Source organism: Petaurus breviceps, unplaced genomic scaffold (genome assembly GCF_028583685.1).
Source record: "Petaurus breviceps papuanus isolate PSGF00001 unplaced genomic scaffold, PetGlider_PUasm1.0 138, whole genome shotgun sequence".
Taxonomy (NCBI): domain Eukaryota; kingdom Metazoa; phylum Chordata; class Mammalia; order Diprotodontia; family Petauridae; genus Petaurus; species Petaurus breviceps.
Genome location: NW_027185694.1, coordinates 21,789,079 through 21,815,589, shown reverse-complemented (window position 1 = coordinate 21,815,589; position 26,511 = coordinate 21,789,079). Strand labels below are relative to the sequence as shown.

General features: G+C 45.1%; 1 protein-coding gene across 2 annotated transcripts in view; it reads right to left on the bottom strand.

Moving 5' to 3' along the window:
• The window catches only part of MPG (N-methylpurine DNA glycosylase), a 60,930-nt gene that overhangs the window by 2,845 nt on the left and 31,574 nt on the right, over nucleotides 1–26,511 (bottom strand). For both annotated transcript variants that reach the window (XM_069107653.1, XM_069107643.1), the window contains one exon: nucleotides 12,936–13,140. In XM_069107653.1, coding sequence (XP_068963754.1) covers nucleotides 12,936–13,140 — 205 coding nt within the window. The remainder of the gene's footprint in view (nucleotides 1–12,935; nucleotides 13,141–26,511) is intronic.

Below are 26,511 nucleotides of genomic sequence, written 5' to 3'. Positions count from 1 at the left end.
TGCCCTTGCTGCCTCCTTCCCAAAGCATCAGCCTGCTGTGGGGGCCCAGTGCCTCTGTTCCATGGCAGACTGTCCTTTTACTTGTTCAGAAGTCAGGGGGAAACATCCAGCAGAGCTAAAAATTTGGGAAACTCATAAAATGAGCAAATCCTTCCTGGTACAGACTGGAAAACAGATAAGGGAACTGGTAATCTTGGCCTGGCCGTGTCTGCAAACACCCCCTCTGCAGCCAGTTTTCAAAGAATGTAAAGATATGATCAAGGCCAACAAAGCCTTGAAATTCTAGCTCCTCTGCAAATACTCCAGCAGTTCTTCAACTGCTTGTTCACATCCAAGTGTGTCCGGCGGTGGCAGGGCATCAAAGGGCAGTGGCTGCTCAGTGGCTGGGGGGGTAACAGCAGCACCTCACTTCCACTCCACACCCTGGGGGGGGGGGGGGGGCGGCTCCTGTCCATGGGGGACATTTCCTAGCCACAAAATATGTTCGTTGCTGCGCCCTCTAGAAAACTGCAAGTGCTGGGACAATTTTCTGTTCATCAGTTCTCAATCCCCAAAGCTGGGAACCTCCTAGAGAATGAGAAGGCAGAAATGGAGATCTTACCCAGTGTCGTGCAAGGAGGCCAAATCTGTTTCATGTTCCTTCAGTGAACTCTTCCAAAACAGATCCCCAACACCCCACCAACTTTCCTGTCTGTATAAAGGGCGCCTTGTAACATTCTCTCAAATTCCCAAATCCAAGAATCACATTCCTCTCCTATAGCCAAATGTTCTCAAATTTCCTTATGACAGACTCCCCCCTTATAACTGACAAGTGGCCATCCAGCCTTTCCTTGAAGGTCTCCAAAAGGGAAAGCCATTCCTAAGGCAGCCAATTCTACTTCTGAATAGCTTGAATTGTGAGGAAATTTCTCTTTCCATCATACTTAAATATCTCTTTCCAAGTTTTCAAGCTCCTAGTTTTGCCTTCTAGGGCCCAACAGAATATGAAGAATCCTTCTGTCTATTTCTAAATATCTGAAGATAGGTCTCATAGTCTGCTCTAAGTCTTCTCTAGGAGCAACACCCACAAACAAATCTGCACATTAGGGTTGCCCCCTGGATGCTTCTGAATAATCTGTCTTTGCTATCTTGTAAAGTGAATTAAAAAAAAAACACTCAAATGTAAGACTTTACATTTATCTCTAACACGAATCATAAATCATCCAGTCTTCTCTACTACCACACCTTCCTTTATTGAGGTCCTCAGTAAAGTACTCCCTTGCCTGGACCATTGTAATAGCTTCCTAACTTGTCTCCCTTCCTCTAGTCTTTCACTGTCTGATCATCTTGCTCATGAACTCACTTTCAGTGGCTCCCTACTTCAAGGCTAAGATGCTCAGTCTGATCCTACCCTACTTATCAGTTCAATAAATTAAGCACTTCTAAGATGGAAGACAGTACTATGAGGATATAAAAAGCAAAATAAAAACACCCTCAAGGAGCTTGATTTTTACTGGAGGAATACAATGTATGCACATTTGGCAAGGCAATACATTACTTAAAGAGAGAATATTACTGAACATGGGAGTCCATTCCTGCCAATTAGGTCTTCTCATAATCTCACCTACACATATCAAACTCGTTCCCATTTTTTTTTCTTGCCTTTGGTCTCAATATCCCCCTACTCTCCCCACCTGGTTAGCATATCCAAAACTTGCAGAACCATTCCTTGCCCTGACAAACAGCCAAGTGCCAATGCTGCACCTTCTATCTAGTTTGCAACAGGAAAGAATATTCATTCCCAGCACCCCCTCAATTCAGGCAGTGCATCAGTGGTGAAGAATTTGGGGTTCTGATCCTTCCATTGTTCTGCTCCATGGACCTTCTCAGAAAATGAGCTAATGCGGGGCAGCTAGGTGGCACAGTGAATAGAGCACTGGCCCTGAAGTCAGGAGGACCTGAGTTCAAATTCAGCCTCAGACACTTAACACTTACTAGCCATGTGACCTTGGGCAAGTCACTTAACCCCAATTGTCCTGCCTTCCCCCCTCCAACAAAAGAAAAAAAAATGAGCTAATGTAAACCATAAAAGCTAGGCCTCCTGGGAGACCAAAGTATCATCTCCAAAGACTGCCTCTAGGGAACCTATTCTTTCATAGAGAATTGGCCCACTACATCCTATGCACCCCACAATGGAAGAAGCAAGGCTGTATGACTAGCAGTCAATCTCTCTGTCCTCTATCTTAATAGACTAGGTCCATCCAGACCTCCATTCTGACCTGTTGAGGAGTTAAAAAGCTTCAGCCCTTAGTGCTGCAGAGGTAAGTTGTCAACATAAATTCCTCTCTTAGATGTTATTCTTTGTCATCTCAGAGTAAACAAAACATGCTGTATCATTTCTGGCAGTGCTATCTATGTGTCAAACCAGAACCCTGTAGCTTTGGCTTAACCATGCTCAAGCAAAAGGATAATTAATAATCATCAAGGTCATTTATTATTGCCATTAGAGACTTTGTGATTCTCTCCTAAAGGATTCAAGGTCCTCTAACTCCTGCCTGGCCTGAAGGAGGAGAAGGCAGGAGTGAATCTACCCATTAAACAGATAGGGAACCCAAGGTCTAAAGAAGCCCTGGGAGAACTCTTTGCTGAGGTCACATGGCATTTCCAACCTTCCACAACAATAGCTACTCACAACACTCCCTTTACCAGAAGGAAGTAATGCAACTATCATTTCCTTCATTACCAATGAGGAAATGGAGGTTTGGAGGAGAGCAAGTTGGAAAAGACTGAGGCCAGAGAACAATAATGGCTACACTGGCAGGAATGCCAGCTCTAGAGTCGGAATGTTTGGGTTCACACCCTGCTCTGCCACTGACCTTGGCTAAATCCCGTCATTTCTCTGGACCTCAGTTTCCTCATCTGTAAGTATAAGGGAGAAGTAGTAGCCACCCTGGGCTGGGTCCAAGGCCATTCCTAGATGAGAGCTACTCCACCCCTTTGATTTTTAAAGATGGGAAACATCTGTACTCAAGTACAGATTTGACTGTATTCAATAGACTATTCAATAAACAGGCTGCTAGGTGGCACAGTGGATAGAGCACCAGGCCTAGAGTTAGGATGACTCATCTTCAAGTCTGGCCTCAGACACTTACAAGCTGTGTGACTCTGGGCAAGTCACTTAGACCTGTTTACCTCTGTTTCCTCATCTGTAAAATGAACTGGAGAAGGAAATGGAAAACCATTCCAGTATCTTTGCCAAGGAAACCCCAGATGGGATCATGAAGAAGTGGGATCAAATGCCACTGAAAATAACCGAATAACAAAAATGCATAAACTTCAGTGGCTCCCTAGCATCTCCAAGATCAAATACACAATGCCCTGTTTGACATTCAGAGCTCTTCACAACCTGGCCCCCTTCTACCTTCCAAGTCTTCTCACCTTCTTTCCTACCACACACTCTATGATCCAGTGACACTGGCTTTCCTCCTCTTGTTGACACAGCACATCTCCAACTCCAGCGTTTCCACTGGCTGTTCCTCATGCCTAGGATATTTTCCTTCTTCATCTCTACCTCCTGACTTACCTGGCTTCTTTCAAGTCCCAGCTAAAGTTCCATTCTCTATGAGAAGTCTTTTCTGATCCCCCTTAATACTAGTGACTTCACTCTGTTGGTCTTCTCCAATTATCTGGTAGATAATATCATGTTTGTACAGTCATTTTCAGGTTCTCTCCCTCATTCGACTAGTAAAGACAGTTTTTTGCCTTTCTTTGTATAGTGCTTAGCATAGTGCCTAAGACACAGCAAGTTATCTTCTGCATCTGTGGGAAGGGAGCAGACGGGCATCATAGGAAGAAAGAGCTCTCACCTCTTTCATGTGTCAGGGCTAGAGTACTGGCTTTGTGACTTGGGGCAAACCACTTCACTTCTCTGGAATCACGTTTCCCTCTGTAAAATTAGAGTAGTAAGCTTTGCCTTGCCTGTATCCCAGGGTGGTCTTAAGGCTCAAATTAAAATGTATCTGCAAGTGCCATGCAAATGATAAAGTCCTAAAAATTGTCATGCTTTACATAAGGTGCAGAATATTGTAGAGCTGTGAGGGAGGAGGCATGATTATAGCTCTAGTCTGGGCCATGGGAGTTTCAGGACTAACACCAATGTTAATTGGGCTGAAATCATGTCAAGAACTAAAGATTCTCTCTAAAACAGGAAAAAGAAACACTGTGTAGGTGGGCTGTCTATGGAGGCTCTGAAATGGTTATCTTTGGCAGGAGTGACTATGAAGAAGAATAGAAGGGACCATAAGAAGGGAGCAGGGATTTCAGGGTCTCTGAAGAAAGAAATGGTTAACTAAGAAAGCCATAGAGTGAGAGAGCCAGAAGCTGGGGGCAGAGAAGCCAATTCCAGAATTTAATCAACAATTAGAAACTATCAAAGTGATTAGCTCTGAAGGGGAAGAACTCAAAAGCTGGAGGCCTGAATGAGAACCCAGGCCTGCACTTGGGCGAGACCCATGCGTGAGGAGAAAGTTTATAACATGTGTCTGACAAAAGGCCCATAGCCATCCCAGGAAATAGCTTCGGGAAGAGTCAGTGTAACTGAAAGCGCCTTTAAGAAACCCATTGTACTCGCTGAAGGGCTGTGGGGCCGGCACATCTTGGGCTGTCTCGTTCTTGTGGGTTTGAGGGTTTGAGGCTCCCAGACCACACAGAGAGTTCATGAACATCGCCCAACACACAGGTGCCAGGGGGAGCCAAAGTGCTGATGAGACAACTTTCTTTCCTTTCAGAGATTGAGTTCTTTTATTCTAAGCCCAAAGGAGAAAACTGGGTGTTTTCTTTCCCAAACAGAAGACAAAATTAGGAGCTAGCAGAGTCCCATGTATAAACTTTTCCAGTCTCAAGGTTCCAACTCCCTTTACTTCTTTCCTGCTCACTTTCCTAAGGGAGCACCACAAATACATTTATACTTTCCGTCCATTATTTCATTTGATCCTCATTATAATCCTGTATATGAGAGGGAAAAGTAGAAAGTACTTGGTCCATTATTCAGAGGAGGAAACAAGGCATAAACTGACCTGCTTATCAAGAAAACAGGCTTAAAACTGGGCTTTCCCCCCAGGTTGTCTGACCATATATCTAGTGCTCTTTCCTGCTGCAGATCATTACTTCCTTACTCGGAATTAGACAATCTGGGCTGGAATGCTGTTTGGACTATTTACTACCTACATGACTCTGTATACATCACCTAACCTCTCTGGGCCTCAGTTTCCTCATTTGTAAATTAAAGGAATTGGACTAGATCAATGGTTTCCAATCCATGGGATGAGGACTCCAGTGGGGGTGAAGGGATGCAAGGGTAAACCAAACAGAGTTCCTGAAAGGATCTTGGGATCCCTGAAACACCTATTTTAAATCTACATTTATCTAAATCTACTAAAATATGCAACATGACTTAGTAAAATAAATAAGAAAAAATACCTTCTGCAGACTGAATCTCACACAGACACATATTATTACTTTTCAAATGAATGTAGATAACCTTGTGATTAAATAAAATATAAAAATATGACTGAATTCATAGTAGCTTCTTATTATCAGTTTCAGGTGGTACTAAGTGCAACTACATAATGTAGAGATCTGTGAAATTTTTTTTTTCATTAAAAAAGGGGTTCTCTTGGGGCAGCCAGGTGGGCTCAGCGAGTAAGAGCACCAGCTCCAGAGTCAAGATGACCTGGGGATCAAATCTGGGCTCAGATACTTAGCACCACACCCAGAAATAACTGGCCATGTAACCTTGAGCAAGTTACTTAACCCCAATTGCTTAAAAAAATATAAAATAAAAAAGGGGTTCTCATCCTCCAAAGTCAGGGAACCTTCCAGCTCTAAATTCTATGACCTTATGAATGTTCCTTTCTTCTATATTTGTCACCCCCCCCCCCCCTGGTCTCAGAGGGTGAAATGGCTCTCTCTCCCGCTTGCCATCGTTTTATCCACCACCTGTGTCCTTGATGCCAAGCCTGCCCATCTCTTCTGAGATGTCATAACATGAAATGACCCCAGGAGCAAAAACTTAATTTTGCTTTCACCTTTATTTTGGGCCGATGGCCCACTATCGCTGCCATCACATCTTTCTCCTTTTCTTTGTCACATTCCAAAAACTCATCTAGGGAGTATTCCTCTAAGTCCAGCCTACATGGCCTAATACTTTTTTAATCAAAAAACATTCTCAATCTGGCCATAACTTCCTTTCATTCCCTCTCTCCCTAGGCTTCACACCTTTATTCTTTTTTTTTTCTATTTGGAGGGCAATTGGGGTTAAGTGACTTGCCCAAAGTCACATGGCAAGTGTCTGAGGTCAAATTTGAATTCAGGTCCTCCTGACTCCAGGGCCGTTGCTCTATTCACTATGCCACCTAGCTGCCCTGACACCTCTATTCTTTATCTTCTTCAAAACCTCCAGTTCCTCCATACCTCAGGCCACTGACCTTGCTCTGACTTCATTTTACTCTCTTCCTATAGTTAACAATCCTATAGTTAAACACTTCAGCTGCACACACTGTGGTCTCAAATCCCTGGCCCTTGTCCTGTTACTGTTCATCCCCTGCAAAACCCCAACCCTAGATTACTCCCTTCATGCACCACTTCCACTCCTACTCATTTATTGTTGGAAATAACTAGAAGTCACACAACCTTGCTGACTGGTCACTCCAGGTTTGCTATCTAACCTCACCAGGGCTTGGCTGAAACAAGGTAATCCTTTTATTCCTTCCTAATTGATTCCTATCTCACTCCCACAGAAGCTATTCCAAACCTCTTCTCAAGCCTCCCACACTTTGCTCTCTCCAAGTTTCTCAGTTGAGAACCTCACTTCTTACTTACCAAGAAAATTGAGGCCATTCACCCCTCTTCCCTCTTATTTCTCATCTCACATCCCTCAGACATTATCTTTCCATCTCTCCTTTTATCTAGTCCCTTATAATAAAATGGCACTTCTTGCTAAGACCAACCCCTCGATACATACATGTCTTTAATCACATCCCTTTCCCATCTTCTGCAGCATTCATTCCCTCTCCCTGTCTAATCATCAGTCTCCCCCTATCTACTGACTCCTCTGCTACCTACAAAGACACCCAAGTCTCCCCCATCCTTAAAAAATCCTGTCAAGATCCTACTGTCCACCGTGTGACTTTGGGCAAGTCACTTAACCCCAACTGCCCTCCAAAAAAGCAAAAAAAAAAAAGATCCTACTGTCCCCTCAAACTATCATTCTGTGCCTACTCCCTTTCTCAGCCAAACTCCAAAAAGTCATTTACAGTCTTTGCTTTCATTTCTTCTCCTCTCACTCCTTGATACTGCAGTCTGACTTTTGACCTCATCACTCAAGTGAAAGAGCTCTTTCTGAAGTTACCAGCTGTCGTACTTGGGAAATCTTTTTGTCTTCTTTCCTGACCTCCTCCTTAACTTGTACCCTCTGACAGTCTCTTCTGGGATTTTCTCTCCCCTCTGAGGTTTTAGTGACACTGCTCTCTGCTGGTTCTCTTCCTCCCACATCCTGGTCTCCTTTGATGACTCGTTATCCATGTCACGCCCTGTAACTGTGTAATCCAAGGCTATATCCCGGGCCCTCTTCTCTGTATACATTCCTGTTCTTGGTGTCCTCATCAGACATTGTGGATTTAATTAATTAATTTAATTAATCAATGAAAATCTATATATTCAGTACCAGTCTCTCTTCTGACCTCCCACCCCAATTCACCAACTCCTACTGGATGTTTCCACTGTGTGTCCCAGAGACGTATCAAACTCCAGTGTCCAAAACAGAATTCATCCTGTCCCCTAAACCTAAACCTCTGCCAAACTTTCCAAAGCATCACCTTTCAGTCTCCCAGGTTTGTAACCCCAGTGTCACCCTAACTCTTCACTATCCTTCGACCTACATATATTATCCTTTGCCAAATACTGTCATTTTTGCCTCTATAACATTTCTCGTATCTCTCCCTTCCCTTTACTCACACAGTCACCGCCTTAGTTCAGCTCCTCATCACCTTCTGCCTGGAGTGTTGCAATGGACTCCTCACTGGTCTCTCCCCACTCCAATGTGTCCTTCACACAGCTCCTAAAGTGATTTTCCTAAAGCTCAGCTCTGACCATGTCACTCCCACACTGAATGAACTCCAGTGGCTTCCTGTTGCCTCTAGGATCAAATGTAAACTCGTTAGTCCTAAAGAGTCCTTTACAACATGGCCCTGACCTTCCAACTTTCTCATACAGTGCTCTTCCATCCCGTACTCTGTGGTCCATCCCTGGACCTCTCTCTGTGCTTCACATGCAGCCCTCCATCTTTTCTCTCCATGCTTTCACACCAGTTGTCCTCCGTACTTGGAATGAACTCCCTCTCCACTTCCACCTGACAGAATCCTTCACTTCCTTTTAAGACTCAGCCCAAGCACCACATCCTAAACAAAGACTTTCTTGATCCCCTCCATTGCTCATGTCTTTCCTACCTAGCTACCTAATATTTAATTAACTTGTATTTACTCCACATTTATTCTATGTTAACATATGTTCATATTTTCTCCTCCTTTAGAATGTCAGTTTCTTGACAGTAGGGATTATTCTGTAGGCTATGTAGGGTTAAAGTTTTTAATAGAATGAAATTTAAAGGAGAAAAGTTGCTGAGTGACAGTGGTAAAGGGAGGGCTTGAAAGTGGCAGATATGATAGCCAGGAACTCAGTGTCATCTGAGAGAAGTCGGGTTTCAAGGAAGGCAAGTAGTAAGTAGTAAGTAGTAAGGGAAGAGATACAGAAGGAAGGGAAGTTTGTTCATAATGAAACAGAAATTCCAGAGGGCATAGTGAAAAAGCAGGGGTACACATCAACTGGGAAATGGCCAAACAAATGGTGGCTCATGAATGTAGTATCTTGAATATTGCTACACTGTAAGAAATGATGTGTGGGGGCACAGGTGGCACAGCAAGTAAGAGCACTGGCTCCAGTGTCAGGATGACCTGGGGATCGAATCCAGGCTCAGACACTTAGCACCCACCCAGAAACATCTGGCCATGTAACCTTGAGCAAGTTACTTAACCCCAATTGCTTAGGGGCAGCCAGGTGGCACAACGAGTAACAGCACCGGCCCCAGAGTTGGGATGACCTAGGGATCAAATCCGGGCTCAGATACTCAGCACCACACCCAGAAATAACTGGCCATGTAACCTTGAGCAAGTTACTTAACCCCGATTGCTTTAAAAAAAAAAAAAAAAAGAAATGATGTGTGGTGAATACAGAGAAGCCTGGAAAGAGCTATGTGAACTGATGCAGAGTGAAGTGAGCAGAGCCAAGAACACAACAGACACAGCCACTTTAACAATACAAATGGAAAGAACAATGGCAACAAAAAATCAAAAGTAAAAGTAACAAAATCATAAAAATCAAGTGGAACTCAAGTGAAGAGATATGAGAAGGTAGAGGTGGCAGGTACACAGGTGTTACATATTCTACATGTTTTCAGAATTTTTCAGTGTACTGATCCATTGTGCTTTGTTTTCCCTTCTCTTTAAAAAAGTACCATTTTGGGGGCGGCTAGGCAGCGCAATGAATAGAGCATCGGTCCTGGAGTCAGGAGGACCTGAGTTCAAATCCGACCTCAGACACTTAACATACTTACTAGCCGTGTGACCTTGGGCAAGTCACTTAACCCCAATTGCCCTGCCTTCCCCCCTCCAAAAAGCAAAATAAAGAAAATTACCATTTGTCATATTGAACGGCTTCCTAGGAAGGGAAGGAGAAGGGGAGGGATACTTAGGATAACTACGGTGATATAAGAAACAGAAACTTAGAAAGAGAGAGAGAGAGAAGGAAGGAAGGAAGAAAGGAAGAAAGAAAGGAAGAAAGAAAGAAAGAAAGAAAGAAAGAAAGAAAGAAAGAAAGAAAGAAAGAAAGAAAGAAAGAAAGAAAGAAAGAAAGAAAGAAAGAAAGAAAAAGAAAGAAAGAAAGAAAGAAAGAAAGAAAGAAAGAAAGAAAGAAAGAAAGAAAGAAAGAAAGAAAGAAAGAAAGGAAAGAAAGAAAGAAAGAAAGAAGAAAGAAAGAAGAAAGAAAGAAAGAAAGAAAGAAGAAAGAAAGAAGAAAGAGAAAGAAAGAAAGAGAAAGAAAGAAAGAAAGAGAAAGAAGAAAGAAAGAAAGAAGAAGAAAGAAAGAAGAAAGAAAGAAGGAAGAAAGAAAGAAAGAAAGAAAGAAGAAAGAAGAAAGAAAGGAGAAGAAATAAAGAGAAAGAAGAAAGAGAAAGAAAGAAAAGGAGAGGAAGAGCTGGAGTAAAATTTGGGTGGGGCAGAGATGGTGAGGATGGGATGACAATGGGAGCTGGAAGCTGGGGGTGTTTTACTCCTAACCAGCTGGAAATTAATAGAAGGATAGGGAAAGTAACAGGTGGTGGAAGTTTGTTAAACACAGAAATAATAGTTCAGGAGGCAATTAAATTGGAATGCTCAGTCTCCATGGAGGGGTGTTGTCAGAGAAACAGGCCAGGGCCGCTGGGCTTGGTCACTCTCCCAAGATGGTTGAGGTTCTGGGTATCAAGAAGCCTAGTGTCTCTAAAAAAAGTAATAAATTCTTTCCAAGACCCACCTCTTCCCAAAAGAAACTTTCTTCCACTGCTGTAGCCTACCTTTCTCTTTCTCTCCTCCCCAGCTAGTACTTGATCATACACAATCTGCTGTTGCTAGAGACATGTATATTTACGATTCCTGGAAAGGACATGTCAATCAACTGCCTGCCCCCTGGCTCCTGTCAACATCCCAGTGACTACTCAGACCAAATCACCCCTCCCTTTGATGCATTATCTTCCCTTACTCCCTCGAGAACAAGGACTGTATTCCTTTTTGTATTTCGTATCCCCAGCATTCAGCCTGGTACTGGCACATAAGAAGTATTTAATAAATGCTTTTTCATTTTTTCACCAGTTCCCAGCAACCTCCTGACACCTCCAGTCTCTTCCTTTTCTGCCTTCTCCTGGCCCCTGTGATACCTGGCTCTAACTGATGAGCATTCAGCCACCTCCTGGGCATCTCCACGCCATGCCACAGCATGCATCTATCTTCCCACCCTACCCAACTCTAGCTCTGAGAACAGGAATCAAATCAACTTCACTATTCCTGGAAATAACATGGCAATTTCCTTATAACTACTCACCCTTCCCTCTTCCTGGCCACTGCTTCCCTAAACGTGTTCTCTTCCCCTCTTAGAATGTAAGCTCCTGGAGAGCAGAGCCGACCTTGGTGGGTTGTGTTTGTATGTCCAGCACTAGCACAGTGCCCATAGTGAGTGCCCCGTGATCACTCATTCTTTCTAACAAGAGCGTGTGCTGCTAGATAGCAAAAACCTTCTTCTCCATCTCCCATGGTATGGCACATGGTACAAGCCTAGACACACTCCCTGGATTGAAGCTGCTGTTATTACTGGCATTATTATTCTGGCAGATTCCTTCTCCTCCCTTTCCAAATTCTCTGGATTTGGTCCCAAAAATTCTGAAGTAAAATTTCCTCTGTACTGTTCAAGAGGCAAGATCTGAGAGGAAAGCAAGGCAGCTGAGGCTGGGTTATTTCTGATAGAGAGAGAGCCAGCCCCTTCCAGGCAGCCTGGAGACAGAACTGCCTGTTACAGGGAAAACAAAAGACAGTCCACTTCTTGGGTTAGGGAATACAGGGGGTAAGAGTTATAGGGACAATATTCAAGCGACCACTTCTTAAGGAGGCATTTCACCATACTATTCAGAGCAATGAGGGTCCCCCATTCCTTCTCAGTTTACTTCCAAATCAATCAGTATTTATTTAGCTAAGACACACCTCAAGGGACTCTCAGGTGCTGACTCAGGTGAAGACCTATCACGGAAATGGCCTTCACTAGGGGCCTAATCCTTGGATCCAGGCCCCTGCAACTCAGTCTCAGAGGCCTGCGGGAAGGTCTGAGAAGCTCTCAGAAGCAATCTCAAGGATGGGAACTGAAGTCCCATCTGTACCCATCCTCACTCATCCAACTCTGGGGCTCCAGTTCTGACCCCTTCTTTCTCCTCAGCTTGAATTTTTTGATATATTCATTCTTGATTTCTAGAGCTTTTCTTAAAAAACAGCATATAGGGAAGGGAAATGACATACAGAGAATTAGGGAAGGAGCACTCATAGGACCCTAAGATCCTGGGATTTGTACTTGGAAAGGGCCTTAGAGATCACCAAGTTCAAGACCCTTCATTTTATTCCAGACAATCACACAGCCAGTGAATCACAAAGGCTGGGACTGCAAGGCCTTCCAAATCCAGTCTGTTTTCCCTAACATCAGGCTGCTTTCCAGAGAATACACTTTCCTCTGAGTTTCTGCAGAGGTGGAGAACCAGGGGTGTGGAACACTTCATATAAGATCAGATTTTTTCCAGTATGTTGGTTGGTTTTGCTGAATTTTTTTTCTTACTTTTAAAAAATTCTTTACTAAGGGGCAGCGAGGTGGCTCAGCCAGTAAGAGCACTGGCTCCAGTGTTGGGATGACCTGGAGATTGAATCCCGGGCTCAGACATTCAGCACCACACCCTATAGAAATAACTGGCCATGTAACCTTGAGCAAGTTACTTAAGCCCGATTGCTTAAAAAAAAAAAATTCTTTACTAAAAAGGTTAAGCCTTCTGAGAAGGACAGGGAAGGGATAAAATGTGAAATTGAGGTGATGTAAAGACAAAAGATATCCATTTTTTAAAAATCATGCTTCCTCTCAGCAGAGGTGAAGGCTGAAGGAAGAAATGTGGAAGTGTTGGCTGAGGAAAGAAGCTGGATTTAGAGAAGTTTGTCTCCTTTGGAAACTCTCAGAGGAGCCCTCCCTCTGGGAAGAAGGAAAGGACAGGGTCCAAGGGACCCTAAGAACTGCCTTGTTCAGCCCCCTGGTCCTGCTCCTTCACCAGGCCTGGCCTTACTCACCTTGGCTGGAGACGTTCATGCAGTAATACATCCCATATATGATGTACACATACAAGGTCCCTGGCTTCATGAACATGCCTTTGTTGCGAGGTGTCTGCCTACCCCCCCTTGAGTGTGCAGCCTCATCCTCAGCCCCCAAGTATGCCTCTGTTTCCACCACCCGGCCTCGAACTTCAGTGCCATCAGGTAGTCTCCGGACCAGAATCTGAAAAGCAAGTCGGAGAGTTCTTGGATGAATGAGTAGAACTTAGAAGAGACAGGAGAGGAAAAGGTCAAGTCATTAAGTTATTGCTAAAAATAACTGCAAACCCTACATCACTGAGTATGGGCTGTCCTCTTCCCGCTGGGCCTTCCCCCTTTGCTTCTGGCACACCACTGCCAGGGGCACCACACTAGAACATTAAGAGCCTCAGACTTAGAGTTAGGAGACCTGAGTTCTAAACCTCTCAAAAATCACATGAATCTCCTTCCTGACTTTGTTTCCTCCCTAAAACTGAATGAATCAGAGGGTAAGAAGCACCAGCCCTCACCATCAGCTCGATCTCATTTCCGGACCTTTGATCATTTCCCCAAAATAGCCTAACACAAAAGAAGAGAAAGGAATGACCAAGAATGAAATTCTTATCTGTTTAGCTCCTCACACAAGGAGAAAAAAGTCCCAAGGCAGGGCTGAGCCTCAAAGATCAGCCCAAAGGGAAGAAAAGCTGTTTGAGATAATGCAGGCAGAGCACTTAAGAGAGGCCAAGCAGAGTAGAGCAGGGGAGTGACACCCCCTCCAAATGGGGGAGGTAGCTCCCAGGCAGGGGTGGCTATACAGCAGGGAGAACAATTCAACATACCCCTCCAGGAAAAAGAACTTTCTGAGGAGCCAACTGAACTCTTTTCCAGACAATGTTGGCTTTACTGTTTAATGTCTACATGCTGCCACGTGGCTCAAGCCTTCCTATCTACTTAATTAGACTCATTCTGGACTTTGCATCATAAAACAAAACAAAACAAAGCCCAAGTGGTTTTGGATGACCCTACAAAGGGATTGCACTTAATTGCCTTCAGATGACTGCCTCCTTAAGCCAGAGCTAGTCTCCTAATGGAGTCACCAGAGCCCTGACAGGTCACAGCTGCATTCCAAAAGTCATTTGTGATCACTGCCTCTGGTAAGAAATAACAGTAGAGGGATCCCCAATGACCAAAAGAGACGGTCATTTCAGGTCAGTTGCTGTTTCTGAATATGGTTCCAGGATCATAAGATTTCAACCTAGGAGGGACTTGAAGTTTAAATTTAAGGGCCATCCCCCTAATTTTACAAAAAAGAAAACAGACTCCCTGAGAGAGGAGTGCTGGGCTCAAGGTCATACAAGTAAGAAGCGGGCTGGCTGCCTGCCAGGCAGAATCTGAACACAGGCCCTCTGATTCCAAACCAGGGGCCCACTGACATTGTACCGACGCCCGGCCAGATGCAGAGGCAGAAAGAACAAGCAGTTACAATGTAAGTTCTGGTGTTGATAGTCTAGGAGCAAAGCTGTGGTTTCAATCCATTCCCACGCCAGCTTTAGCTCCTAAAACACATGCAAGAATGTGAGCTAATGGACGAGAGCGCTTCTCAAAAGCATGTGAACAGAGAGGCAGATGCTATTCCCCAGGGCCACACTTCAGCCAGTAGCAGAGTGGTGAAAAAAGTGGAAGGGTCTGAAAGTCAGAAGACCTGGGGCCTGCAAACTCCAAGTGAATCAAGAGTACAAAATGATGTCCAAGAAAGCTAATGTGATCTTCCCCTAGGAGAGGCCATACAATGCAGACCTAAGAGGGACCCTTGGAGGAAGCACAGAAGGATGAACTTGGAGTAGGGTTCGAATCCCACCTGTGAGACCTACACATGGATAATGGTCTCTCATATGATGAGAGGAGGTCAACATTGTTATCAATAATAGTGACCACATTTTAGAAGGATATTGATAAGCTAGAGAACATCCAGGGTATGGTGACCAGCATGGTGATGGATGTTAATTTGGTGCAATCTGGGGATCAGTTGAAGGAATTCCGGTACTTAGCCAGAAGAAGAAAAATATTTGCAGAGCTATAATACAGAAGAGGAGCCAGATTCATTCTGCTTCGTCCCAGAGAGCCGGACCATGAGCCCTGTGGAGGGCTGAGGACGGGCTCTGCCATGTCAGGAGGCCTGGGCTGGCTGCCTGCCCCACAGGTCTCCAACAGAAGGCTGGATGAGTGCTGGGCTCTGCTGTGCTGTGGGGGGCCTCCCAGTGACCTTCCAGCTCAGACTGTGATTCTGAGTCCAAACACCTCCACGTCTTAGCTAGGCGACACTGGCAGATCGCTTCACCTTTATCGGACTTCTTTTCCTCCTCAGTAAGACAAAGGTAATTAACACTTGTATTCTCAGTCTCATTAGACTGGTGTGAAGAATGTGTTTTGTCAACTGTCTAAAGGGGCTACATCATCACCATCAATGCTATTATTAAGTTCCCTGGGGTCCTTCCTATAAAGAATTCAAAGCACAGGGGCGGCTAGGTGGTGCAGTGAATAAGAGCACCGGCCAGGAGTCAGGAGGACTCTAGGATCTGTTCTGGCCTCAGATACTTAACACCCACACACAAAAAAAAACTGGCGGTGTAACCTTGGGCAAGGTTACTTAACCCCAATTGCTTTAAAAAAAAAAAAAAGAATTCAAAGCATAAAAACATATCATGTCCCTTTCAAGTGGAAACAGTGTGGTCCCATTTTGCAGGTGGAAAAAATGGGGCCCCAGAAGACCAAATGAATCATCTAATGTTACCCTCGATGACAGACTTGGAACTGGGTCAATCAATCAATCAGTCAGCATTTGTTAATAACTACTATGTATCAGGCCCAGGACTCCTGACTCCTAGGCTTTATGACAGCAACTTAGCCTGATCTATAATATTGTTTCCACTCCAAAGCCCTTAAGGCAACTGGAGTAAACAGGCCCAAAGACATGGCAAAAGAACATTTTCTTTGTGGCCTTGTTTTGAATATATAAGATAATCATAAAAGCTGGAAGGGGCCTAGGAGGTCATCTAGTCCATCTTTTCCCTGAGTAGGAATCACCTTTACAATATCTTGCTTGAACGATGGGGATCTCACTACTTCCCAAGGTGACCCATTCCGCTTTTGGATAGTTCTAATTTAGTATATTTTTCCTTACATTAAGCCAAAGTTCTCCTGGCTGTAACAATCCTCTTCCTCAGACACAAACCGGTCCTATTTCCAACTTCTAGGGCCAAGGAGAATAAACTTAATCTCTCTTCTATTTGATAGGCCTTCAAAGCCTAAACCCTCTTTTCTCCAGGCAACACATATCCAGTTCATTCAATATTTCCTTAAGTGACAGCTTCAAATCCTCTCACCATAGACTATGGACATCCTCCCCTGGATGTATTTCAGCTTCTGAGTGTCCTTCCTATGATGTCAGGTCCAAAGGATTTCAGATGTGGCCTGACCAGGGTGGACAGCAGGACTATCCTTTTCTGTATTATGGATGTGATGTCCCTTTGAATTAATTTTTCTGGCTGTCACGGCGCACAGTCTACAGATTCACACGGTCAAGAAAGAGGCCCCCAGCTACAGCCTCAGACACAGCCTGGGGAGTGCCTAGGTGAGCTGAAGGTGAATTGCTCTGAGACAGCTTGGGCTGTTTGGGTAGGATCTTGAGTGAGGGACACACTGTGCCTGGTCCAGCAATAAGTCCTGCCTGTCCTGGTGCCACTGGCTGCCCCCAGGAGCCACTGCCATCTCCTCCCCCCAGACTCAAGTTGGAGATGGCAAGAAGCAGGGAGAAAGCAGCCTCTCCAGGACCAGGACTTATCTGAAACTTCTGCATCCAAAGCAGATGTGGTGAGTCAGGAAAAGCATACTGATCCTCTTGGTCCAGTGTTGTGGAAAGCCCTGGAATCACCCGCTTTTTTTGTCCCTTACTAGTATGTCTGAGGTTCTCTCTCATCTCCTTTGCTCTGTCCTCTGACTCGCTGCCTGTGAGCAGTTCTCCTTTGTCTAGTGAATAAAGCTCATCCTCCTAAATCTGGCCTTCAAGGCCCTCTGCAAGCTGACACCAGCCTACTTTTGCAGCCAACTGTTCCCCCACATGTAATCTAAGCTCCAGCTAAATTAGAATACAGTGAAATACAGTAGAAAGTGAGCAGGACTTGAAGTCAGGAGCCTGTATTCTATTTCCAGCTCTGCCACATAATAGCTGTGTGATCATGGGCACCTCACTTAACCTCTCTGGGCCTCACTCTCCTCATCTGCTGAATGAGAGGGTCGGACTTTGTTGTTCTTCAGTTTGCTTCAATTGTGTCCGACTCTCTGTGACCTCATTTGGAGTTTCCTTGACAGAGATCCTGGAGTGGTTTGCCATTGCCTTCTCTAGTTCATTTTACAGATGAGGAAACTGAGGCAAACAAGGATACATGACTTGACCAGGATCGCTGAGAAGATGTCTTCCTGACTCCAGGCCTAGCACTCTGGGCACTATGGCGCCACCTAGCTGCCCTAGGGGGTTGGAGCAGGCCAACATTAAGGTTCTTTCCACTTCTCAACTGATGATCCTTTGAACCTATGATCCTATGATTGCACAGTCCTTTAAACATAGCCTGCACCCTCTCAAAGCCACAATATTCCATATGCTGCAAATGTCCTCAATCCCCCATTCTTGCTTTTGGCGGGAGGCAGGGCAGTTGGGGTTAAGTGACTTGCCCAAGGTCACACAGCTAGTAAGTGTTAAGTGTCTGAGGCCAGATTTGAACTCAAGGCCTCCTAACTCCTGGGCTGGTGCTCTATTTACTGTGCCACCTAGCCGCCCCTTACCCATTCTTTAAGGCCCAACTCAAATGCCACCGCCTACATGAAGTTCCTGATCCTCCCAGTTAATAATGACCTTCCTTCCTCAGGCCACATGCAGTACTTTGTTTTGGAGCCCTCAAATACATTTCACATAATACAGAGCATTATAGTTATCTGTGTTGGTGTCTCATCCCTCTACAAGGCTGGAAGTTCCATGGGTGGGCTGTGTCCCATAGAAACTTTGATCTCTCTCAGTGCCTCTGTATACAGTTGGTTCTTAATAAATGTGTTAGAAAGAATGACAAAGTGATAGACATAGCAGCACATTCTGTGGGAGCAAGACCTGGCTGAACAAACTGGTATTGATGAAGATTGGAGTTGAACCCCCAAAAGGAAAAGACCATGTCTTTGGGAAAAGGAAAACTCCTGGACTTTCTCCTGTGATCCAGGTCCCTGGAGTTTGCCTGGGGCACCCAGTACTTCCTGGTGCTTCTATGTCACCTCCCACTGACCCCAGACTACTTGGCTACTCCTACATCCTTCCCACAGTCTTTCTTTATACTAGGTCCATCTTGCCCCCCATTAAAAAGCTCAGATTCCTTAAGAGTCTGGCCAATGGTAGGATTTTTAAAATCTGGCCAATAGGGTGGATTCTTAAAATCTCACCCACCCAGAACGGTGTTCTAATAAACCTTGTCTTTGGCTCAAAGGAGGCTTGAGTCAAATTCATTTGAGGCAGGACCTGAAAGTTGTTTACCCTTGAATTTCAGGGTTCAAGAACCCCTAGACCTCAATAGTATGTGAATGAATAAAAGAGCATTTATTAAATGCTTATTATGTACCAAACATTATATGAAGAGCAAAACACAAGTGAAGACAGCCCCTCTTCTCAAGAAACTTACATTCTAATAGAGGGAGACACATTTAGATAGAGAGGGGAGTGGTGAGCAGGGAGGGAGGGATATTTTGGTCTGGAAAGTTACCAGAATGGTGAGTGGAGCCATAGTGGGGTGGGTTGACCCACCTTTCCAGGAGCAGTGACAAAGCTGAGTTGATTATGATTCCAGAACTGGAAAACTTGGGGAGGGGGAGGGTAGACTAAAGGTGACATGTCAGCTGATGAGCAAAGTGAAGTGTGACTGGAGCCTGGACAAGATAGAGCAGATTATGAGGCATCCACCAATAGGGGACAGCAGGGTCCTGGGGCAGGAAATCTGTGGATCAGAGTTAAGTCCTCTGGGGCAGTGGTGTCAAATTCAGACAGAAACAGGGATCCCTGCCATGGTACACTGACTTAGTTTTAAAATGTAATATTATCTACTTTTTATTGTATTTTTCTTTATTTTGTTAAATATGTCCCAATTACATTTTAATCCAGGTCTGACTGCACTAAGGGATGCTGTGCCACGCCCACGTTTGACACCTCAGCTTCAGGCAGAAGAGGGGCTGATGAGTAAAGTGGAATGTTGTGGTGCTGAAGAAATGACAGATGGAGAATTCAGAGAAAGGCAAGCCTTGGGAACTGAGGCAGAGTGAGAAAGCAGAACTGGGTGGGGGAGGTATGATACTTAAAGGAAGCTAACCTCAGATTAAGAGCAAGGACCAGCTTTGGTTCCAGAGGGCACAGGATACAACACACCTCCCTGTTCTTGGTAGAGAAACACAGGACTTTTAAGAATTGGATGTTCCATATACTGTCCTCAGTGGCTACATCAGTTGTGCTTAACTAGTTTTCTTCATGACAAGGAAAGAGCTGGGCTGATACTGGGAAATGTGGGGTAAAAAATGAAAGGTGTCAAGAAATTGTTTTTAAAAGAGCAAATGAATGAATTCCAGAGCCTGATATACAGTAAGTACTTAAGTATTTGACTGCTTCCTTTTTAAAAACCAACATAATTGCTTTTTTGAAGGAACAGATAAAATTGCTGAGCTCTGCTCACTAACCCCAGATTTGGCTTCAGGATGAGACTTTTCAATGAAGATTATTATCTAAGTTAACTTAGGGGAGGGGAGGAGAAGAACAGAGAATCTGACAGCCCTTTCTGCTCCCACAGGCTTTTGCTCTAAGTTTCTAAAGGAAATGCCCAAGCCTCGAATGCTATCCTGTCCATTCAGAATGAGACAAATGCACTGAAGCCACAAAGAAGGGTTTGCAGCTGCCTCCAAACTCCCCTCTGCATAGGAAACGCATCCCTTGCTGTCTGAACACCATGGCCTCAGTTCCAAGCAGTCTCCGACTGACAGAAAATCATTTCTTGGAATCCAAACCTGCCAAGTTGCTTTCCCCTTGATAGAAGCAGGCAGATGTAGAGGGGCCCCTCTCCCTGGAGACTGGGAATGATTGTTCATTTGTAAATAAAACACCCTTCCTGCAGGTGGAAAAATGGTCATTATTCAAAACAGGGAGACCAAAAATAGCTTAGTCAACAGAACACACTCCCAGGCCGATCAAAGTGACCCGCAAACACAATTGGGCTCTCTTTCCACTTAGAAGCAATGCTGGGGGATGGGTGGGTATAATAATGCCAGGGAACTCTGAACGACAGACCATTTGGGCAGTCGCTCAGCTTCTCCACAAGGAAGAGAAGCAATGGGCAGCTACCAGGAGTTAAAGGCCATTCTGGCTGAAAGCCATGGAAAGGGGCCAAGTCGGACTGAGGAAGCACCTAGGGGAGAACCATTATAATATCATTAGCATCAGAAATGCTCTGGGGAGGGGGGGGCGGAGAGGCTGAACTGCAGGAATACAAAATGCATTCAATGAATTGGGATTATCATTCAGAAAAGCCTGAGAAGTTTCTGGCAAAAGAGAAGCAGAGAGACCAACAGAGAGACTGTTCTTTACCGTCTGAGACAAGTACAATCAAAGTCAGTGAGGGGGCTTTCACAACAGGCCTGTTACGCCTTAGAACTGGATACAAAATCCACTTAGAACCAAACACTGACCATTTGTGAGAAACACTGTGAATCTTACCATAAGTAAAAGGAATCAATAGTTTCCAAGGACTCCCCACAGAAACCCTACAGCTTTCCCTCAGTAGCAATGGCAGTCTAGTCAGAGGAGAACACCCCTCCCTGGGCAGATGGGGAAAATAAGGGCCAAGGAGGAGGAAGGGGCGAGTCAGACTGCCCAAACTCGCTGCTAGCTAGTCAGCGGTACAGTATGGCGCTTTCCATTCTGTCTTAAGGCCCAAGGTCAGAGAACAGGCCTGTCATGTACAAATAGTGTCTGAGCTCCTCTGTGGAGGCAGTCATTATGACGCTAATAAATCAACCAAAAAGTATCATTGAGTAGCTATGATGGCTCAGTTGCCATTTGAAGAGCTGTGGACACAGGCAAAAATGCAACAGTTCATACCCTCCAGGATATGACAGCTTATTGGGAAAGCCACAAGGGCACACATACCGGATAGATACAAAGTGATTTTGGCAGAAAAGGCAGGAAGAACAGGAAGAAGCAGAAAAGGTGTGCTTGAGTTGAGGCTTGAAGTTAACAAAGGCTTCTAAAAGGGGGAGGTGAGGAAAGTGGATTCCACACATCAGAGATTACCCATCCAAAGGCACAGAAAAGGGAGAAGGAGTATTTAATATGTTAAGACGAATGAGAAAGTCATTGTGGCTGCACCACAGAGTTCATGAAGGGGAGTGATAGATAATAAGGCTGAGAAGACTGCTGGGGCTAGGTTGTAAAGGTTGCAAATGCCAAACAAAGAAATTTCTATTTGATCCTAGGGGAAATAGGGAGCCCCTGGGGTTCATCGAGTAGGGGAATCACGTGGTCAGAACTGTGCTTTAAGAAAATCATTTTGGCAACTTGAGGAGAGTCAGGAGGAGGGAGAGACTTGAAACAGGAAGGTTGATTAGAAGAAATCTATGGCTCGAGTCCAGGTGAGAGGTGATGAGGACCCTAATTGGAGTGGTGGCTATGTGAAGGGAAAGGACAAGAGGAGATGCGGTGGAGGGAGATACAAGAAAGTTTGGCAATTGATTAGAAACATGACATGAAGGAGAGTTGAGTCAAGGAGAATGTTGAGAGGCTAGGAGGATTATGATCCCCTTTACAGAACCAGACACTGTGAGCTCCTTGAGGGCAAAGAAGGACCTGAGATTGTGAGATGTAAAGAAGGGGAGGTGAGGAAGCTCAAGGTGAATGGCCTTTATTTTCTAGGCAAAGTCCTTAGCTGAAAAGGTGCAGGGAGGGAGAGATGTGGAAATCGAGAAGAAAAGAGGATATGGGATTGGGACAGAGCAGAGATGCTAACGCTGACCTCTGGCCTTCGGCAACTATCAATCAGTCCAGAGAGCTGCACAACCCAGATTAAAATGCAATTAAGAAATATTTTTAAAAAATAAATAAAAATACAATAGAATATTGATAATGTTAATATGCTGCTTACAGGGACCCTTATATAGGGTTTGATGGCCTGGTTTCTATTTAAGTTTGATACCCTTGGGATAGAGAATCAGTTAGGAAGAAGTAAAAGGATTGCACCTTTGGATAGACTTTTAAGGTTTATGGAGCACTTTCCTCATAATAATCCTGTGTAATAAGTAGCATAAGTATTATTATTCCCATTTTACAGATGAGAAAACTAAGGCTCAAAGAGATTAAGAGACTTATGCTAAGTTAATAAATATCAAAGCCAGAACTAGACATTTCTATGGGACCTTAGAGGTTTTCTGGCCCAGCCCTCTACCCACTGTGGCATAATGTAGACCAGTATGGTAAGTGTAGACCGCCTACTTCCCATGGCTGTTGTGAGAAAAGCATGTGGTAAACTGTAATATGCTAGAGAAATGTGAGCTGTTATTATTATTGGGAGAGGAGGTGTATCTGGCAGCATGTGCAGAAGGGACTGGAAGGGAGAACTGAGAGGGGAAGGGAAGAAATGGTCGGGAGGCTGTGGCCAGAAGCCTGGTTTTGCAATAATGAGAACAGGCATAAGAGCAGCAGCAATGAGCTCTTCTCACAGAATTCTGTCCTGAGGAAGTTCCCCAGCCCCCATGACCAGCCTGGCAGGAAAAGCCACCAAATCTGCATGTCTTCCCCTAGGATGCCCGTTCTTTTCCTTCCCGTCTTCTTCTGGATCATGTGGCCTGTCTCCTCTGCCCAGCTCAGCCTGTCAGTCCTGAGAGCTGGGCCTGGGTGTGCCTCTCTCTCTGGGGAGTGTCTCTGAGAACACTCAGCCAGGATCCAACACTAACAACCTCCCTGAAAAAAGCCGAGAGGGTCTTTTTATGTAACAAAACTGAAACTGCCGGAAGAGAAAGAAAATCCCCTAAAGTGAAATCCAGGAAGTCTATCTTAAGAGCTCCACATTACCAACAGCTGCACAGGTCTTCCTCTGGCAAGATCGTTATGTGACGACACATACTAGGAAAATGTGTGAAGTCCAACACTGACTTCTCCAGGCTGCTGCAGTCTGAGGGCCAGTCACAACCCAAAGCACAGGCAATAACAGCACATCTCTATACTACACTTCAGAGCCTCATAATAGCCTGAAAAGGAGAGAGGGAAAGCATTCTTAACCTCTTAACCTTTATACATCTCCAGGCCAAATATTCCCAAGCCCAAATCAAAGCCCCTCCTTTACGATATCCCTTACAATTGGTCATCAACACTTTGTGTTAAGACCTCAAATGAGGGAGAAGCCGCTCAGTGTTTTCTTAAAAAAAGATAATTAATTCATTCATTTATCCAATCAACATTTATTCAGTGACTACTCACTGCAGAGCATTGTGATGAGGACAACAGAGCAAGGCCTTGAATTCAGCTCCTCTGACTCTCAATCCAAGCCCTTTTCCATTCTCTGGTCACCACACAGCTCTCATGAGACCGCCTGGTCCACAGGATTCATCCTCAAGACAGTGCCCATTTAGGCAGAGACATCCGGCCAGAACTCTGTTCCCACTGTAGTCTCTATTGGAGACCTTTGGCACTTCTCAGAGACACTTAGTGCGCTCGACTCAACAGCTGCTTTGTTACCCCTCCAAAGGCACCCTCAGGACCCTCAGATTGGCATGAAACTCCAACCGGTATGAGATGCGTGATTCCTCTGTGTCTCTCTGTCTTTCTCTCCCTCCCTTCTTCCTTCCCTCCTTCCAGTTAGTGCATTTCTCAACACATTCCTCTCAAAATTACACTAACCAGAGGTTTCCAAAAGCTTCAGACCTTCATTTAAATTGCTCTGGACTCAAGAGGCCGCAAATTTAGCTCTACTCCAAAAGCACACCATGGTGCCGTCACCAAGGGTGAGTTCCTCCAGCTCCAACTGTTGTTACTAAACTGGCCCCCAAATCCATCCCATGCCTCATCATAAGACATTAAGCCCTCTTCCTATCGCTCTGAGGTAGTTGGGACAATCTAGGTTTCTCCATCAAATGTTTAGAAGTCCAAGTAACGCAGGCCTATTTCCCAAGGTAACCCCTGGCCAAAACACTAGGGCTGGGTAAGCAGGAAAAAGTACAGAAGGTGAGGGAGAAGACTCATGTTCACTCAGAAGAAGGAAAGGAAGGATCCCTGAAGGCAGCGTGTCCTACACAGCTAGAGTAACTGATCTCAACCAGAGCTGTGAAGGAAAGAAGCATGAAGTTAACCAGAGGTTTCTGATTCCGTATCTTGCTGACTGCAGGACCCACAGCAAGTCACTCCCCTTTCCAAAGCTCAGTTTCTTCATCTGTAGAATGGGGATATCACCACTGTTGTTATCGTCGCCATCTGTCCTTCACTCTTGAAGAGGACCAATGACATCACAGAGCGACATCTCGACTCACGTGTGAACGGGACTTAAGTGGGGCACAGCTACTTCAAGTCACCAGCCCCACTCTCTCTTCCAGAGGCACCAAAGGTCAGGATCTCCCAGTGGTGACCAAGCTCTAAGCGCTCCACAGCCCCTGCTTCAGCCGCCTTCGTGGTTGTTGAACAAATTGTTCTCATCCATCTATTCCACCAGGGGAAGTCTCCTCATGCCTGGGGCAGATTCCCCCCAACTCACCAACAGGTCTGGGCCCACTGTTACCTTCAACCTGAATGAGCCTGTCTGCCAACACAGTATGACAAGGTGTGCCTGCCATACACGCTAGAGCTTCTTGGAGCCATAGGTGAAAGCCAGGTGCCAGGTTGACACCAAAGGTGGATAAGCAGGCCTGGAAAGGGCTGGGCAAGTCCTCCCACCAGAGGGGCTAGGCCTCCTCGAACACCCAGAGGGGCTAGGCCTCCTCGAACACCCATATGCTCCACCAACCACAGAAGGTCACTGTAAAGATGGAACATATGACCAAGGTATTACCTAAGTGAAAGTTGTTATTACTATATCCCAGAGTAGTGGCTTTTCTGGGGTTGCTTAGTGCCCTCCCCTCGCAGCCGACTGCCCCAGGGCTCTCATCGGTCCTTGCTTCCTAGAGATGTTCTGTGTGAGGGGGCTAAAACGTGCAGCTCTTCCAGAATTCCATGCACCTCCTTCAGTCAGGCAGCCAGGAAAGGAACCTGGGGGGATCTCTGGGGTACTCTGTGCTGTCCTTGTACTTACTTTGAGGCTACAGCTTCACCCAAATGTTCTTCTCACAAATGGGGGTTTTGCAGGAGACTGAATCAGCTGAAAGATTCTTAGGAGATGCTTCCTGACATGAGCCCCAGAGCTGTGAGTTACTCAGGCTTCACAAGGCCAGAGAGGTACTTGTGACCTAACTTTGGTCCTTCAAAAACAACTCAACTCTATAAACCTGTCCCCAGAAAGAGGAACCCGTCAAATTTCTAAATGATATCATTAGATCATAAAACCGGGACTTGAGTGAAAAAAAAGTCCCTGAACTCCAGAGTTAGGGCCCTTCCAGGCCATCTTGCCCACTGTCATCTAATGAGTCAGCGGCAGAGACAGGACTAAAACCCCGGCAGGCACCAGGCACACAGGTCAGAAGGGAAGGCCAACTCCTTTGCTTACTTCTAGTCTCGCTTCCCTCAAATTATCTTATACTCAACTACCAAAACAATTTTCTTAATGCCCAGATCTGACTCCACTGCTCAGAATCTTTAAAGGCTGCTCCTTGTTTCCTTTAGGATAAACTACAAACCCTTTCACCTTGTATTTCAGGTCCTCTACTATCTGGCTCTAACCCACTTCATGCCCTTTACATTCCTGATAAACTAAGCCACTGGCCAGTCTCTATCCTGTCCTGACTTCTGTTTCCATGCACTGGTGCAGGCCAACTCCATGCCTACATGCTCCTTCCTACTGAAAGCCTTCTCTTCCTTCAAGGCTCAAGTGATTTTCTTAGGTGAAGGTCTAACCTCAGCATTCCTCCCCTTAGTAACCTCTAATGGTTGCCCACTGCCTCTGGGAATAAATAAAAGGTCTTATGTTCAGTTTTTAAAGCCCTTTCCAAGCTGAGTCTTCCTTTCCATCTCATTAATAACAGTAACAAAAATAATGGCTAAGGAGCAGCTAGGTGGTACCATGGATAGAGAACCAGCCCTGGAGTCAGGAGGACCTGAGTACAAATCTGACCCCAGACACTTAACACTTACTAGCTGTGTGACCCTGGGCAAGTCACTTAACCCCAAATGCCCACTTTAAATATAATAATAATAATAAAGTAATAATAGCAGGGCAGCTAGGTGGAGCAGTGAATAGAGCACTGGCCCTGGAGTCAGGAGGACCTGAGTTCAAATCCCGCTTCAGACACTTAACACAAAAACTAGCCTTGTGACCTTGGGCAAATCACTTAATCCCAATTGCCCTCCAAAAAGCAAAAAAAAAAAAAA